Source organism: Molossus molossus, unplaced genomic scaffold, assembly GCF_014108415.1.
Source record: "Molossus molossus isolate mMolMol1 unplaced genomic scaffold, mMolMol1.p scaffold_m16_p_1, whole genome shotgun sequence".
NCBI classification, from domain to species: Eukaryota; Metazoa; Chordata; class Mammalia; order Chiroptera; family Molossidae; genus Molossus; species Molossus molossus.
The window spans coordinates 109140154-109157555 of record NW_023425344.1 but is presented as its reverse complement, the minus strand read 5'-3'; the positions used below and the strand labels follow the sequence as shown (position 1 = coordinate 109157555).

Below are 17402 nucleotides of genomic sequence, written 5' to 3'. Positions count from 1 at the left end.
TTTCTATGTCAGGCATCATGCTAGAAGTGTTAAACAGTTAATTTCCAATCTTCCTAGAAGACTACAAGATAAACATGAAAATTTTCATTTTCCAGATGTGGAAAATAAGGTTCACAGTGGTTAACACACCTGCCTAATTAGTAGAGATGTGAGTTGTTTCCATTAGACTCCATTGAGCTCAAATTAGAGTAACTGTAGGGGAGTCAAGTCTGGAAACAGTGAGGGAGTTTGTCACTTACATAGAGCTGAAGGGCGGAAGGTACTTGCAAAGAGCAGCCGTATCCCCATCCCAGTCCCATGGAGACGTCACTAACTGGTCGCGACGCCCTGTCCTGCTAGACCCACACACAGGTGTGGAATTTCAGTCTGCAGTACCTGAGAGGAAACTCTGGCATCTTAAATCCAAGGCTAGAACTTTATGCATTTCTTATTCCCTTTACTGTGTTCCAACACTTTTCTAAGTATCTTCCTCCTTTCAATTATTCTCTCTCTCTCTCCCCCCCCCTTTCCCCCTCCCTCTCTCACACACATGCATGTGTATGTATTTGCAGCTTCTTTTTACTGATGAATGTGGCTATGAGGAATATCTGTGGCTGACATCTAGGTCATGTCCTTGGAAGAAGGATATGAATAAATAAATGTAATAATTATTCCTTGCACATAATATTCTTGTCTTTCGTAAACTTCTTACCATTTACTGCTGGGAAATTAATTGACTACTTTTGGGCATTTGGGTCTCAGGGCTATTGCCTGAAGCTTTCAGGGACGTGCATGGTTCTTTTATGATATTAAACCTTAAGAAGCATTAATTTCATATTTTTATATACATAATAAATGAAAGGCCAACCCAAATGAAACTTTCATTCTTACTCTGGTATTTCAGCAGATAAAATGTCTAGGTAATAAATTTTGAAATATGGTTGTTACCTTTTTAAAGAAAAATACTGCATCTGGCCTAGCAAGGACTTCATCCATGCTGTGCAGGGGGCCTCTTGTGGGTGGAGCTCCCTGTCCCAGCCAGTGGACAGCAGCACGCGCCCTCGATTCAGGCCCCTCTGGGTCCGACCTCTGCTCTGCTGATTGCTAAGTGTTCTGAGCTTCAAGTTCTTCACCACTGAGCTTCAGCTTTCTTACTCATGAAATGGGTTAATCATAGGTACTTTCAGGGTTGTTATTAGCATTAAACAGACTGTATCTAAGACCTCAGAATAATTACAAAATTAGTAGGTGACTATTACTATAATTTATATATAGTATTACATTATGAAAGCTGAAAAAAGGTCAATTCTTTCATAATTTAGTGTGCATCTTCTCTAGAGGACACATGGCGCTAGGCATGTTTGATAGAGGAACACAAAGTAGTGAGACATGGACTTTCCCAAGAAGAAATGCCCTCCAGTAAGGTACATACATATACTACATACAGGGGTGGGCACAAGTGGGTGTGGTGTGCCATTGGGACATTCGTTTGAATTAATAAAGCTATTGTAATAAGCATAACCTGAATGTCTTTTTCCAGACACACAGTATAAAACTGTGCCCTCCCCTGAATAGTTTACACGTATGCAAGCAGACTGCATGTCTAATCACATGCAGTAGCTTCCTGAACTAGAAACATAAGGTGCTGTGGATACTTCACCTCTTTTCATCACCTGCCCAGAATCTCCGACCAGCGTCCACTGTTCTAGGTCAACGTCCCCACCTTGTGGAGAGAAGAAAGAACAGTTTGACCCAACATAATTTTCCTTACTACCTTCATGTCTTCTTGGGTGGGGAGAGAGGCTTTGGAAGATGAAAGGCTGGTGATTGGGAGGTGAGTGGGTGCTCTCTACAAGTGTTGTCTAGCGTTTACTGCGTGCTCTCTGTTTGGTTAATCTCAGCAACGGTGTTCCTTCTTTATGAAGCACAAGCCTATGTTCACTTACTTCCTCTTCTCTTTCAAACTTCCACCGATGCAGCTTCTGACAGAAACATGTCTTCATCTGAAATTGCTCTAATTCTCAATTATTTAACTCTGACATCTAATCTCTGACTACTTCTTTTTGTCATTTTATTTCTCAAATTACTAAACACTATTTTTTTTAATCTCAGGGTGACCCCAAGTCCTCCTTATTCTCCGACTCTGGCTGTCTTCTCCATCATGATCCCCACCAGCATCCCCATCCTAAGCACTACCGAATGCTTCCCCTATGCTAGGTGACCTTTAACATCCTTTATAAACAGCATCTCTTCTCATCAGTCTTATGTATCGGGTGCTGCAGGTCCACACACTGCCCTATCTATACATTAATATCTACAAAGCTCTGAAGATTAGAAAATACTTTTAACTTGACATCAAAACCCGACACAAACTATCATGAAGCTTTTGTAGTCTTTATTTATTGCATTAAACAGAATAATCATGTATTTTATTCCAGAAGTATACATATATTTTGTTATGTAATTGATAGTACAGATGTACTGGGTATACACATAAAATATGGTGTGTGTATATCTTTTCAAAATTTTCTAAATTCTGAATTAAAAAAACACATTTGATTACGAAGGTTTGAAGTGAAGTCCTGTGGATAAAGATCGCTGTCATCTCCATTTTACCCAAAGTCACACGTTGGGAAGTGATGTAACTGAGGTTCAGACAGAATCCATCTGTTTCTAGATCCAGGGCTCCAAGCATGTGGCTTCTGATAATTGCCGGAGCCCTAAATCTTCTCAGCTCTGCCCTACACATTTTACCTTCATATTTTTAACAGTCGTCGTATGATTTCTGGTTCTTGTTTTGGCCTACGGAGAAAGGCATGTGCTTTACCTCGATTGCTTCTGTTATAAATCTGTGATATCCAGTTTTACCAGATCTTTAATGCAGCCCCTCATTTCTCCCATTTATTCTAAAAGCGATGCGGACTCTCCTGAACCTCAACTTTTGCTCCCAGATTTTACAACACTTTCGTGACCCCTGCGCTGTCCCAACTCATTTGTACATTGTGTTCATGTTTTCCCCTCGTAACTCTGGGATTAAGTCCCATGAATTCATCCTGCCCAGTGTTTTCAGCTCTTTCTACTTAAGATCTGATCTTTCCAAAGCAGATCTGGTCAAGGTACTCCACAACTTAGCAATGGCCGGTGGCTTCCAATTGGCTATAGGAATGAGTCTTAAATCCTCAAAATGGAATGAAGGACGCTTTCCATAATGCGGCCATGGTCTGTACGTCTGGTCTTGACACCTCAGTCCTTAACTGACTTTTGATAGTCTAACCACAGCAGATTATTCAGGGCTTCCAAAATATGAAAACACTTTCATACCCCAACGCTTTTAATCATATGATTTTCTTTGCTTGGAATGTCCTCGTATACTTTTTTTTTTTAATTTTTTTTAATTTATTTTTTTGTTACAGATGTTTCTCCTTTCTTACCCCATTGGCGTATACCTTGTATACTTGATGTACTTGGTGAGATCCTGTTTTGTTTTTAAAGCCCAATTCAAATGCTACACCCTTTACTGCACTTTCCTAATCTTACTCAGGCCCTTCAATTCACTGCAACCTCACCCACGTGCTATACCTTTATCTCTATAATATAATGGAATGTGTTCACACTCACATATAATAGTCATATGGTGTTTTTGTCCCCATTAATTTTGAGCCCTTAAATCATGACTTATTTTTCTGTTTGACAACCAGCTTAATTAATGGCATACAAAAGATACCTGATAATAACTGATTAAAATTAAATTACAACAGTCATGTAAATTATATCTATTCTGATTTCATGATTTGTCCTCACCTGCATCAGGGAATATTAAAATGTACTGAGAAGTTAAACATGCCTCCTTTGAGCTTATGCAAAACACTCTTCATTTTTAGTTTTGTTTTTGTTATTATGCCATATAATCATCAAGTGGAAGGATGCCTGACTTCAACTTGATGCTCAGCATGAGAGTAAGGAAGTATAAAAATAAATAAATTCATTTTAACATGTCAGGGTTCTAGTCTTTAATTAATAACAGTTGTTTACCCTACTTTATCTCTATCATGTGTGACTTGATGGGTAGACTTACCTCTTTTGTTATGGACTTAATTGTCTTGCTAGCATTGTCTTCTCATCTTTATGTGCATATAGTAGCTTTGCAATACATTTTTTCCAATGTATCTTTTTATTTCATTAATATATTGGAGAGTAAAAGTTTGGATATTTTTTACTGGTCTGTTAAATACGAGACTATTTCTATTTTGGTGAATCCAATGATTTATTCAAGCAAGAACATCTCCCATTCTTTATGCACACATAATGTATACTTCTTTGATTAGTAGCACCTTAATACATATTATTTTGTGTCTACCATGAAATAGTATTGGTTTGCAGAGGATTTTGAATGGAAAATATTACTTGTAATACTCTACTGGAAAGTTTTATTTATGTTTTATAAACAATGTACACCAGTGTCCCTTTTAGAAGACAAATTTGTACAAAGATCTTAGCTTGAAATTTGCTGTTCATTTGTACTGGTTTGCTGTTTGACTCACATCCATTTGTTTTATTTTCTTTCTCATTATTTCTCACTCCTGGAGGAAGACAGTGAGCTGAATTATGGCCAGTAATTTTGTCATAAAATGCTGTTCTGTTTGCATCGAATGGTTATCAACCTTCATGAATAGCAGCGTACCAAGGGACAGATACAATCGTTCATGACTGACATTTTGCTCCAGACCTTTCTGCCGCCTCTTATTATTCTTCCTGTCAGACGCTTCCTAAGGACTTCTCATTTTTATTTTTTCCAACATTGTTCTTCTGTGTTCAACCATATGAATGTCTTTCTCCTTCAGGAACCAAATGTAGTGTGAAAGACAGTAGAGACCAGCCATCAACCGCTAAGTAGGAAATGACCTTGAATACCATAGACTGAGAATTTTAATTGGGTTAGTGAGCCTTTTCTATATAGAGTATAGTAAAGACCTTGCAAGAATCATTTTGAATGAAACTTTGTCGGAACTATCAGCTCCATAGCCTGTTACTTATGATAGCTACTTCTTATTCCTTTTTGTATCACCTAAGATTTAGAATAATTATAGTATGTCTCGGAAAGTTACCTAGATGAATGCATTAACTCAGTATTTAGAGAACATACCTCTTAGTGAATTTTAAAATGTTTATTACAAGTTATATAATTTTAAATCATTAACATTAGTTTTTACCTATATTAGAGAATCTGAAATCTAGTCAACGTTTTATAGGGAAGCTTTGAGCCAATGTTCAGTGAATTTTAACAATTCTATGTAACATCTTAATTCACCAAGTTGAAATTCAATACACATTCATTGAATAAGCAAGTGCTTTCTTGGTGCCTACACTTTGCCAGACTCTGTTTTACGCATGTGACATCCAGAGGTGAACAAAACAGACAATTTCTCATCCTTGTGGATTTTAAATTGTGGTGGGAACACAAATAAAGAACAATTAGTGAAATAATTAAAATGCAAGAAGAAAATGAAAAATAAGAAGTTAAAGGTGTTATAAACATTAAAGTAGGATGATATAATATGAGTGAGAATGGACTCCACCCTGGGAAGTCCTGGGAAGGCTTCTCCAAGGTGACATTTAAAGAGAAAAAAATAATCACTAAATATTGCGATTCTGTAATTCCAGTAATTGCATTTGTGAAATGATCTTGTCTTTCTTCCCCAAACTCCCAACAGCCTAGGCTCCTGTATAGAGTTTTAAAAGGAAATTGAAATATTTTTGGATGCTTTATAATAAATAAATTTTCAGATTATAAACTTTATACTGTATATACATTTAGTGTCAATTAAACAATGCACTTTTATTCTCTCTTCATATAAATATGTATATGTAGACATTTGCATTTTGTTTGTTATTATTTATTGAGCACCTTACTACATGCAAGGCATTGTGCTAGGTACTATTGATCAGATTTTACCCGGCATTATATTCTGTTTATCTGATGGGAGAGACAAATATTTTTCAAGTCATTATACCAATAAAGGATATATAGTTACAAGTGAGGTAAGTGCTATGACTAGATTGAAAGGGGAAAGAAGAGGAGCATTTCATATAAATGTGCTGAGACGGGAAGGAGCTTGGGCCGTTAGAGGACTGAAAAGGAGGGAGTGTAGACGGAGCAGAAGGAATGGAGAGACTCCTGGGAGGGAAGGAGGTTGGGCAGAGGGTCTCTGAGTCCCTTCAATGTGAGATTGTGTTGTCTGCTAATTGAAAAGTAGATACTTCCTGTCATAACATGGGCATTGATTTTATAAGATCACTTGATAGAACCAAATTGTGTTTAACAGTATGTCAGTCATACTGCTTAGTGAACGTGCACAGTGCTTATTCCGCCATGATTTACTCCATACTACAATCGATGTGTCCACGCAGCAGTTATTCTAGAAGCTTCTGATCCAGCAACTCATGCTTTCCTGGTTAAACAATATCTTAATGACACATTTAGTGGATGAAAGGGTGGTCATAGATCAGATGTACTATGGCATTCTTGATGTCCAGACCCAATAACTTATGGCCATTGACTTTAGGCCATTGTAGGAGGGAAATTCCTTTGCTCTCTGCTAATTATATTTGAAGAGCTCCTCATCATACAAAGGAATTTTAAATGATTAGACGGAGGTTTCGCTGTTTGCTGAGGAGTTAAAATCTGACTGGAGGTTTGAAGAAAGGGGAGTATTGGGGTTGGCAGAGTTCAATAATTTTATTTCCAAGATTATATTTTATATTTTGCTCTGTCAAATCAAGATTTTCTCTCTAGACTAAAATTTCAATCACAACTGATTACCAATTATATAAATATGACTAGAAACTAGAAAATGGGATTATATAAATAGACATTTATTTAGAGAGTAAATGACTGCATTGACTTTCTCCCAATATACTGACATTCTTCATCTTTATTAATGATTTAAAACTAACATATTGCTTTCATAAAACTTATAACTTTAAAAAGTAAATTCCACTGAGTTCCATGTAATCGTTAATGACTCATAGATGGATTGAATGAAAGTGTGGTCATAGTGGTACGTGTGGCCTACGTGTCAGCCCTCAGAGCCTGACCCTAACCACTATGACTGCATGGATCAGGGCAGACACTTGGGGCCTGGGGTTTCTTTAACCACCTCTTTTTCTAGATGTGTCTCAGGCCACATAGTCAAAGCAAGAACTGGAAGTCAGGTTGTTGGTTCCTGGCAGTCAGTGCTGTGCTCTACAGCATGTCTAAATGTAAATAAAAATAAGGTAAGAATATAGTAGAAAGACAATAATTGGGTTAATGATAGCGAAGTGACTGAATAATGAGGCAGAGGCAAGTCATTCCTCTAGATAAACTGAAAGTGTGACCTAGGCCATTGGCAGAGACCAGTGAAGCTGCAACTGAGATGAGAACGAAGTCACGTAGTTATAGAGATCATGAAAGACTGTAACTAAAACACATCATTTAATATTATACATAAGGGACTCCTTAAAATGTTTTCTAGAATGGTTTGCTTGGAGTTCAAACTAGAAGAAACAGAACAGAGAAGATAGTAGTTGTAATTGACTTGCCAGCCAGTATTTTCAATCCAATTCTTTGGTTTCAACATTCTAATATCTCTGTAAAATCCCAATTCACTAAAAAAAAAAAAAAAAAATTACATTTGAAGACCTAAAGATAGCTAGCTGTCAGATATTGCTTTATTAAACATGGGAGACAAGGATCATGTGAACATGGAGGAAAACATTAAAGTTGATGTGGAAAATAGTAAGGCTCAAATGAGAGTCATGCACGGGGACTGTGTGATCACTGTATAAACAACAGGAGACAAACAATGCGTGGACGCATGAGACCATGCTAAGATGTGACTTCTAAATCCCAAAGGAAGATCTTTGAAGGGCTTTCACAAGCTGTGATATGGCAAAACTCTACACATGCGCACACATGTGTGTGTAGATATATTAGAAAGATAGATAGATAGATAGATAACTAGTATGAATAAAGGAGAAACTAAACTTTCTAATAGAGTGCAAATAAGTTTATGATTCTATAGTTGGAAACTCTGGAAAAAAGAAAGATTGGTATGGTAAAAATGAATGTGATTATAAGAAATTAATTATACAACTTCAGTTTCACTTATCTCTAATTTTTTTCATTAAACTCTCTATTTCACCTAAGAGGCCCATATTGGTTACCTAGATTTTTAAAGAAAATTACTAAGAAATAAGTATTTGGGATTTAAAGGAATATTATTCTAGCAGAAATGTGAAGCTATTCTGTCTGTTTAAAATGATTTTACAAATGTCCATCTATAACCACCCACTTCTAACCAATGAGTATATTTATCTAACCCTCAAAATTATTCTCTCAGGGCAGAAAACTTTCTGCAGACACAAGAACCAATGACTTAGAGTTCTTACTCCAAGTATAATCGCTATATGCAAGGTATTTCTGGGGAAGAGATTTATTTTTTTTTGCAAATTTAAAATAGCCTGCACTTAATTTCATTATTTAAAAAATTCAAAATAGCATTAACTTATATATAAACTATCAATATTTATTGTTTTCAGTTTTAAAGAAATTTCTAGCATTTTTAAATAGTTAATATTTTATTGACAATTTAAAGAAGTATATAAATTTATCTGCTAGATACAGATATTCTAAGTCCTAGCCACTCCTCTCAATTTGTTAAAAGATATTTAAAAATATTTTATTATAACCATGGAAGCTTTTAGTACCAGTTAAATCATCCATGTGGCTTCAAATATTCACTGTTTTAGTCTTGTACAGAAGGAGAAACAAAATTAGGATAGTGGTTAGGGCCAAACATATATTAAATTATTTTTCTTGTTGTTTAGATTCAAGATGATTTCTGTAGGACTTTTTTTTTTTTTTTTCATCCTCACCTGAGGACATTTTTTCCATTTTTTGTTCAGATAGAGTGGGAGGGAGAGAGAGAGAGAAACATCGATGTGGAAGGGACACATCGAGTGGTCACCACCCACACAACCCAACCAGGGCCGGGGACAAACTGCAACCGAGGTATGTGCCCTTAGCGGGAACCGAACCCGGGTCTCTCCGGACCACAGGCCAATGCTCTAATCGCTGAGCCAAACTGGCCAGGGCTCTGTAGGACTTTTAATCTTTTTTATATTATATATTATTTATATGTTCAATTTCTTATAAGCACTATGTTTATTTAAACATGTTATGCCGGCGGCAGGGAGTGGGATAGAGGTGATCAATTAAGGCAAAAAGGGGGGCATTTGTAATACTTTCAACAATAAAAATAAATTAAAAAATATTTTTAATTGATTAAAAAAATTTAAAACACAGCAGAAAAATGTATGGACATACCAGACAAAAAGAAAAAACATTTTTTTAGTTGGAATATTAAAAAGCTATGCATTCTCTATTATTTTAAAAATAAGTAAAGGTTAAATAGTTCTTTTTTCTGGCCTTCTCAGATTGGAGTTGATAAATTATAGTTACTTATGGTAATTATATAATTTCCATAGAGAGATAATTATATAATGAATTTGTATTAATGTATAAATGTGTAATATAAGAGAGGACAGTTTTTTTAAAATTGTGTTTATTAAACTGTTTATTTTACAATAGTTTTAGATTTATATAATTATTGCAAAGAAACTACAGAGCATTCCTGTATACCCCACATTTCAGTTACCCCCATTATTAATATCTTACATTAGTATGGCACACTTGTCACAATTAATGAACCAATATTGTATGTAAATAGTAACTAAAGTTCATATTTTATTCAGATTTCCTCAGTTTTTTTCCTAATATCATTTTTCTGTTGCAATAGTCATGTTTTCTTAGCCTCCTCTTGGTTGTGATAGTTTCCCAGACTTTCCTTGTTTTCCATGACCTTGATGGTTTTGAGAAGTATTGCTCAGGTATTTTGTAAAATATCCATCAATCATTATTTAACCTGAGTTTTTCTTATGATCAGACTGGGGTTTGGGGTTGGGGAATAAGAGGTAAAATGCCATTCTTATCACATTATATCAAGGGCACATACTATCAAAAGGGCACATACTATCCTGTGATGGTAACCTTGACCACATGGCTTGAGGTAGTGCTTCTCAAGTCTTCCCATCGGTAAGTTACTCTCTTACCCCCTTTTCCTATGGTACTCTCTGGAACATGTCATGCTTCTCCTCCTTAAGTGTAGAGTATCTTTGGAATTCTTTAGTGGGACAAACTTCTCTATTCTCCTCGTTTATTTATTCAATCATTTATTTATATCAGTATGGACTCATTGATATATATTGTGTACTGTGGGTTAGAATTCAATTCTAGTATTTATTTTCTTGCTCAAGTATTTACAACTTTGGGCATTGGGAGCTCTTTCAGTTGGCTCCATTGTCCCTTTGATACACCCCAATCATAGTGGATATTTATTTGTTAAACACTTTCTCACTTTCTGATGGTACAAGGTGCCCCAGGCTCATGTGGTATGTTTTCCGAGCCCGCCATAGAACCAGCCATTTTCTCCAAGGAGCCCTGATTCCTTTTACAGACGGATAACATCATACACCAGATCTGGGCACTAGGTGTTCTCCTTGCCAATGGGGTCTTGTTGCTTGTAAGATCTCTGAGCTGACAGAGCTAGAATATATGTGTGGGTATACAAACCTGTGTACATACACATATTTATACATATTTCTATATGTAACCATTTGTATCTATAGTAATCTAAAAGTAAGCTTATATTGTCTTCTATTCTAATCCATTGCCACATAGATGATTCTAACTTTACCCCTCACTTATCTGTAACCTCTTACTCCAAAGGTAAGAAACCTGGCTCCCATTATTCTCTATACATTTAATTAATTTTTCAATCATAGAATACATGTATAGTGGTTTATAGTTGTTTATCCATATTCTCCTAGGAAACCACTCTACCAACTAGAATACAGCACTAATATGCAGTTACTTCTGCCTTCAGCCTCACAGACTGCATTCATTCCCAATTCACTCAGACCATCGCCTCCTCCTCCATCCTCTTAGTGAGATGGTAATACACATTTGTAATACATTCAGATTGTTTTGTCACAGTTCACATTTCTTCCTGGGATATTTAAATTTCCTAAAGCATCTTTTAAATTGCCTACATTAAAGGTTTTTAGCTGCTTTAATAGATCACAGACATTACAGCCTAGAATTGAATTACCGATTTTTGTAAAGTCTGGTAATCATTGTTACAAGTAATGGGGAAGAAAGACACGACTGTACAGGAGCTCTCCTGCAACCCAGGCTCCTATTGGTCTTCCCAGCTCCCTTTTCCCTAGACTGCAGCAACCCCCTACCACCTCCAAGGCACTGGTGTTCAAGAAACCTGTAGACTTCCCAGGTGTTTCTTAGCTTTGCTCTCTTTCTTTCTTTCTTTCTTTCTTTCTTTCTTTCTTTCTTTCTTTCTTTCTTTCTTTCTTCCTTCCTTCCTTCCTTCCTTCCTTCCTTCCTTCCTTCCTTCCTTCCTTCCTTCCTTCCTTCCTTTCTTTCTTTCTTTCTTTCTTTCTTTCTTTCTTTCTTTCCTTCCCTCCCTCCCTCCCTCCCTCCCTCCCTCCCTCCCTCCCTCCTTTCTTCCTTTCTCTCTTCCTTTCTCTCTTTCTTTCTTTCTTTCTTTCTTTCTTTCTTTCTTTCTTTCTTTCTTTCTTCTCTCTCTCTTTTCTTTTCTCTTCCTTTCTTCCCTCCCTCTCTCCCTTTCCATTTGCTATTTCTAAAGTCCATCCTCCCAATGGTCTCTATAGTATGTCAGGATCAATATTTGGTGAAGGAGCCACCAACTGTGGCTAATTTACCAACCTGATAATATGATTGTTTATGTTATTGATAGTCAGCAAAGAATAATGGAGAAGTATCCCATTTAACATTGCAACACACATTGTTTTATCTAGAAATAAATTTTGTAATAGATGCATAATATATTTATTTAAAAAACTATACATTTTTAGTCAGTGGCATAAAAAGAGACTTGAAAATAAAACGATATCTCAGGATATCAAAAGATAAATGATATCTCGGTAAAATAATTCAATATTTAAATATTTCAGTTATTCATTAAATTATTCTAAAATTCATTTGGGAGAATGAATGTATGAGAAAACCAAAAGAACAAAGAAATATTAAAGATGAAAATGTGACCTATTTAAATGTAACATGAAGACTAAACTGACTCAAGTATAGAAACTTCACCTCTCTTTTACATGCCTTTACTCTCTGTTCTGTTCAGAGAAGTTTCCTTAGCCATTTATTTTGGGTAGCTCTACTGGAGAAAATTCTTTTGTTTGTCCTTTGTTTAGAAAAAGTGTGAGAAAAGGGGGTTTGGGGCCCTTGGGCCCTAATTTGAGTGGAAATCTAGGCTCTCTCCTCAGCCTTTCCTGTTAGGACTGGTGCTCAGACTGCAATTTTTCTGTGGTGTTTGGCTATTGTAGAACAATTATTATCGAAATGTTTTATTTCTTGATAGACTTCCCCTTTCCTGGTCCTCTGGCTAGAGAGCAGTATGTGCCTTTTTAATTTCCATGTTGGTAGATTCTCATGTACATTTTGGGATATATGATGCAGAAAAAAAAAAAAAGAAAATTCACCACCTGTTGCTCCTTGAGTTCCGAGGTCCCTAGCTAGTCTACTTTCTCTCCACTCTTAAGAATTTTTTCTTTTAATTTTTTTCTTTATTGATTTTAGAGAGAAAGGGAGAGAGAGATAGAAACATCAGTGAGAGGGAACATTGATTGGCTGCCTCCTGCATGCCCCCCCTGGGGATTGGACCCACAAACTGGGCATGTGCCCTGACCAGGAATCAAACCAGTGATCTCTTGGTGCATGGGTCGACACTCAACCACTGAGCCACACCAGCTGGGCTCTTCAGAATATTTTATGTTGGTATAAAACTGTATAACGTACAGGGGTTTTAGCTATCTTTATCAGAAGGCAGGTGGAAAATAAGCCCTCTCAGATCTTCCCAGAACAAAATATAGTGACAATAAGTATGATATTGATGATGGAATATAGATCACAGAATGATACAGAAACTCTGGAAATAGATTCAAAATATGATAAAGAGAAAAAGAGTTGGAGGAAAGAATTGTTTCTGAAAAAGTGGCTAATAATTTGAGGAAAAGTTATATAGTCACCTCAAACATATGAAACTGAAAATTCAAGTGGCGACGCAGTACGATATTCACATATATGCACAGCGCGAAGTGGCTCTGCCTTTCTAGTATTTCTGTTGCCACTCTTTTCATGACCCAACGGGGAAAGACTGGAATCAAGTGTGAAGACAGACACACGGCCAAAACAAATACGCAACATGTAAAGTAAAAAGGTCAGTGTTCATAATAAATGAAAATTCAATTCCAGTTGTGTGAAGTACAGCCGCTGTGGCTTAGTGGTTGAACTTTGATTCATGCACCAAGAGGTCGTGGGTTTGATTCCCAGTCAGGGCACATGACAAGGTTGTGGCCCGATCCCCAGTGGGGGGCATGCAGGAGGCAGCCAATCCATGTTCTCTCTCATTGATATTTCTGTCTCTCTCTCTCCCTCTCACTTCTTCTCCTAAAGAAAAAAACAAACAAACAATGTTGTGTGAAAAGTTAAATTATAAGAAGGGGCTATTTTATCAATTTTTATGATTAAAACATATTAATTAATGTATATTTTTAATTATTATTAATGAGGTTAATCACTTTCATATGTGTATTTTCTTGGGTTCCTGAACTTAACACCCACATGAGTATAAGAAAGATAGTCTTAGGCAGTGGGAAAGGTGTGAATTTAAATTGAGAGATTTTTCTTTCTCAGTTTAGAAAGAACTAAAATCAGAATATGAAGTAAATAAAGAAAGCACCAAGGTATATGGAACAAACATTTGGAGCTTGATCTATAGCCACTCTTTTAAAAAGTTGCTCTGTTTTCTTTCTTTCTTTTTTATTGTTGAAAGTATTATAGATGTTCCTCTTTTTCCCCCCAGTGACCCCCTCCTCCCCATTCCTCCCTCCCTCCTGCCTTCCCCAAACTATTGTCTGTTTCCTATTTCTGTGCTAATTTTATAGTGATTTACTTTTATGATTCTCACCTATTAGAGTATCACCATCCCATGGTAGACACCCTTTCTTTACACCTTTTTGTTCCTGGCGTGTAAATAGTGTTTGGAACTGTGTGAACATTAAATGTTTGCTAAATAAATGAATGACTGGAGGAATAATTCAATACATAAATACATCTGCACTGCACATTTGAATGAATGCTTTGGATAATTATGGGGATACTAATTGATATGTTATATCAAAGTAAAACAATAGCAAATATATTGAAATGCTATTTTATAATAACACATTACTAGGTTGATCCATGGTTGGTTTTCAAAAGAATTCACCTTTGTTTTTTTATTCCTACCACATAAAATGACAATGAATATATTATTTAACCATCTTTTTATTAAACAGTCAGTTGTAAGATTTAAGAAATGGTTCTCGTTTTATTGATTAAAGGGATCACACAATCTTCTTTGATGATTTTTCTTGGAAACCCTTTGGGGCTTAGCATAACTGATGAGTAGCTCTATAAACAGCAAAAACAGATTGAAAGGAAGAATTACCAAAGTGAATTAAGTTTGTAACTTAGGGCAGACTTTCTATAGCTATGTGTCAGAGAGACCCCTTCTACTTTAATCTTTAATATAACTAATCATTCGTCTGATTCCAAACCACGAAGACATCACTGAGAGTCAGAGTGACCTTGGAAAGGCCTCTCTTTTTCAGTCATTGGAGAGAGGTGAAACTCTATGAATAAAGTGTGAACATTTCATCCTCTTAATGCAGAAGTTACATGAGTCTCTGGTTGTAAAGATCTGTTGTTGTTGTTTTAGAAAGGATGTTGAAAGATCCACCTTTGTTCTTTCGAAGTTGATTTTATTTATTTATTTTTAGAAATGCAAAAGTTTATTTAAAAACTAAATTTTATGCCTCCACTAAAATTTACTTATTTTTCATTATTTTTTAATTAATTTTTTTTGTTACAGATGTTTCTCCTTTTTTCCCCATTGACACCCTCCTTCCCATGTGAATGCATAACTCCTTTGGATATCTTTTTCAAACATTTCCCTTTTTTTTAGATTATCATAGATATATTTTTAAAATCTGAAAATTATATATTTCAGAGTTGTCTGCTATAAATCTGTTGAAATATCTTCCTTGATATTCTGGATGCCATTACACTAAATATTCTCCTTTATTCCACTGTTTTATTACAAATTTCAGACACAGTTTTTCTTGTAAGTTCATTATCAAAACACAGTACTGGACCCTGAGATATTAATTACTCGGGGCTAACCATAAACATAACGCAATCTTCCTTCCTTCCTTCCTTCCTTCCTTCCTTCCTTCCTTCCTTCCTTCCTTCCTTCCTTCCTTCCTTCCTTTCTTTCTCTCTCTCTCTTTTTTCTATTTATTATCCTGATTTGTTAAACATCTAGTTCCTGGAATAGTCTAGGTTCAAAAGCAGAGAAACATGTGAACAATATAAACCTGTCCTTGTGCTCAACTGAACTTATCTCCTGTTTTGCTGTAGGCATCATTTTGACCTAATCATTAGGGTTATGTGAGATGCCTTCATGTTATACTGGGACTATTCAGATGTCATACTTTACTACTACTACATCAGCCTTAGACATTCAGAGGAGATATTTACATACATTTTCCAGAAATTAATTTTTCTTTTAGAAATGAAGAATTTGGTATAGAAATAGTTATAGTTGATGCTCATATAATAATCATATTGTAATAGAATTTTAAGTAGTCAAAATAATAGAATTGCTGAAATACAACTGAATTTAGAAATTATCACTTTCCGTCCATGCTCAATTTACTCAACAAGTCCATCAGGGATAAAGGGATTTTCTCCACAGAGTCCTCCTTTCATCTGTCTTTTCCCTCTCCTTCTCAAAGTTATTTCAGCTCTTTTTACATTTTTTTTTTATTATTGATTTTAGAGAGAGAGGAAGGGAAAGGGAGAGAGATGGAAACATCGATGAGAGAGAACATCGATGGGCCGCCTCCTGCCTGCCCCCCACTGGGGATTTGGCCCACAACCTGGGCATGTGTCCTGACTGGGAATCGAACCGGCGACCTCTTGGTGCATGGGTCAGTGCTCCACCACTGAGCCACACTGGCCACCCTTATTTCAGCTCTTTAATGGAAGATGCTATCTCAATAATTAAAGAATATGAATACAAGTTGGGGGAATATCCAGAGCTGTAAACCCAAGATGTCTGTAGACTATTCAGATTCCAATAGATATAGAGAATGTTGTGTACATGCAAGGAGAGGTAGATTGAACTGTGTAGGACACTTTTTAAATGGCGTTTCTGAAAATACCAAAAGAATTTTATTGTGACCTCTGCTAGTATTGCTTTTAGAAAACACTTCAGTAGATTAATATGTCGTTTTGATGATGTAAAATATATCATAGCTAATCAGAGTTTCAATTCTGTTAAATCAAGTTTTCACTGAGCCAATGCTTCTGTTCCAAATGTTTGGGGTATTTTTTATTCTTTTTCATTTGTGTTTTGTTATTTCTCTCATGCAAACTTTTTTACTTTCAGACAGAGAAAGGACTATCAAAAGTATGGCAGGAAAGTAAGCAGAATTCTGGTGATCACTGGCAAAAGGCTGTCATCCTGCTAGGAAAATTAAGAAATTTTGAAGTTATATTTCAAGGTATCAGAACAAGGGATCTGGGAGGAGGAGCTGCCATTGATGACATTGAATTTGAAAACTGCATGACTGGTAAGTGTCCGGAACACCTTTCCCTTTGGAAGCACACTTATGATCGAGCCTTTTTCTCTTTGTTTCATGTGTTTCCAATGTTCTGCTCTTATATATTCTATACATATATAGACGACCATTCAAAGAGATAATTTCATAATTGTTGAAGCTACACTTACATGTTAAGAGATAGTATTTTCTCCATCCATCCATTGCTTACGTAATGTCTCCCTTCCACAGCATCCCCTTTCCAACATGCAGACGTGTTTTCCTTTGGATTTCATGTGTATACATGTATCTATTTTAAATTAGCATAAGAAGAATCAGTAAAAGAGGGTTAGAGAGCTAGTGGTAAGCGAATGTGTGAGAAATAAGTTCAACCAGATAAAATTCAAACAGCACTTGAGTTGAGGTCTATGCTTAGAGGATTTCAGAAGCTGCTCTCGCAAGTGAACAGCAACTCAACAAGCTTTGCTGTTTGTCGTGCTTCTAATGTGAAGTCTAATTATACTTAGATTCTCTTCTAAATATACCTAGAAAATGTTAAAAATAACTATAAATACATCTGTACGTTTTCACAATTGGCATAGCTCTGTCCCAGGCAGTATTCCATCTAATTT

The 17402-nt window shown here is 36.0% G+C and overlaps 1 protein-coding gene across 1 annotated transcript in view; it reads left to right on the top strand.

Moving 5' to 3' along the window:
- The window catches only part of MALRD1 (MAM and LDL receptor class A domain containing 1), a 594562-nt gene that overhangs the window by 323862 nt on the left and 253298 nt on the right, over positions 1-17402 (top strand). The window contains 1 exon segment of the mRNA XM_036270540.1: positions 16620-16803. Coding sequence (XP_036126433.1) covers positions 16620-16803 — 184 coding nt within the window.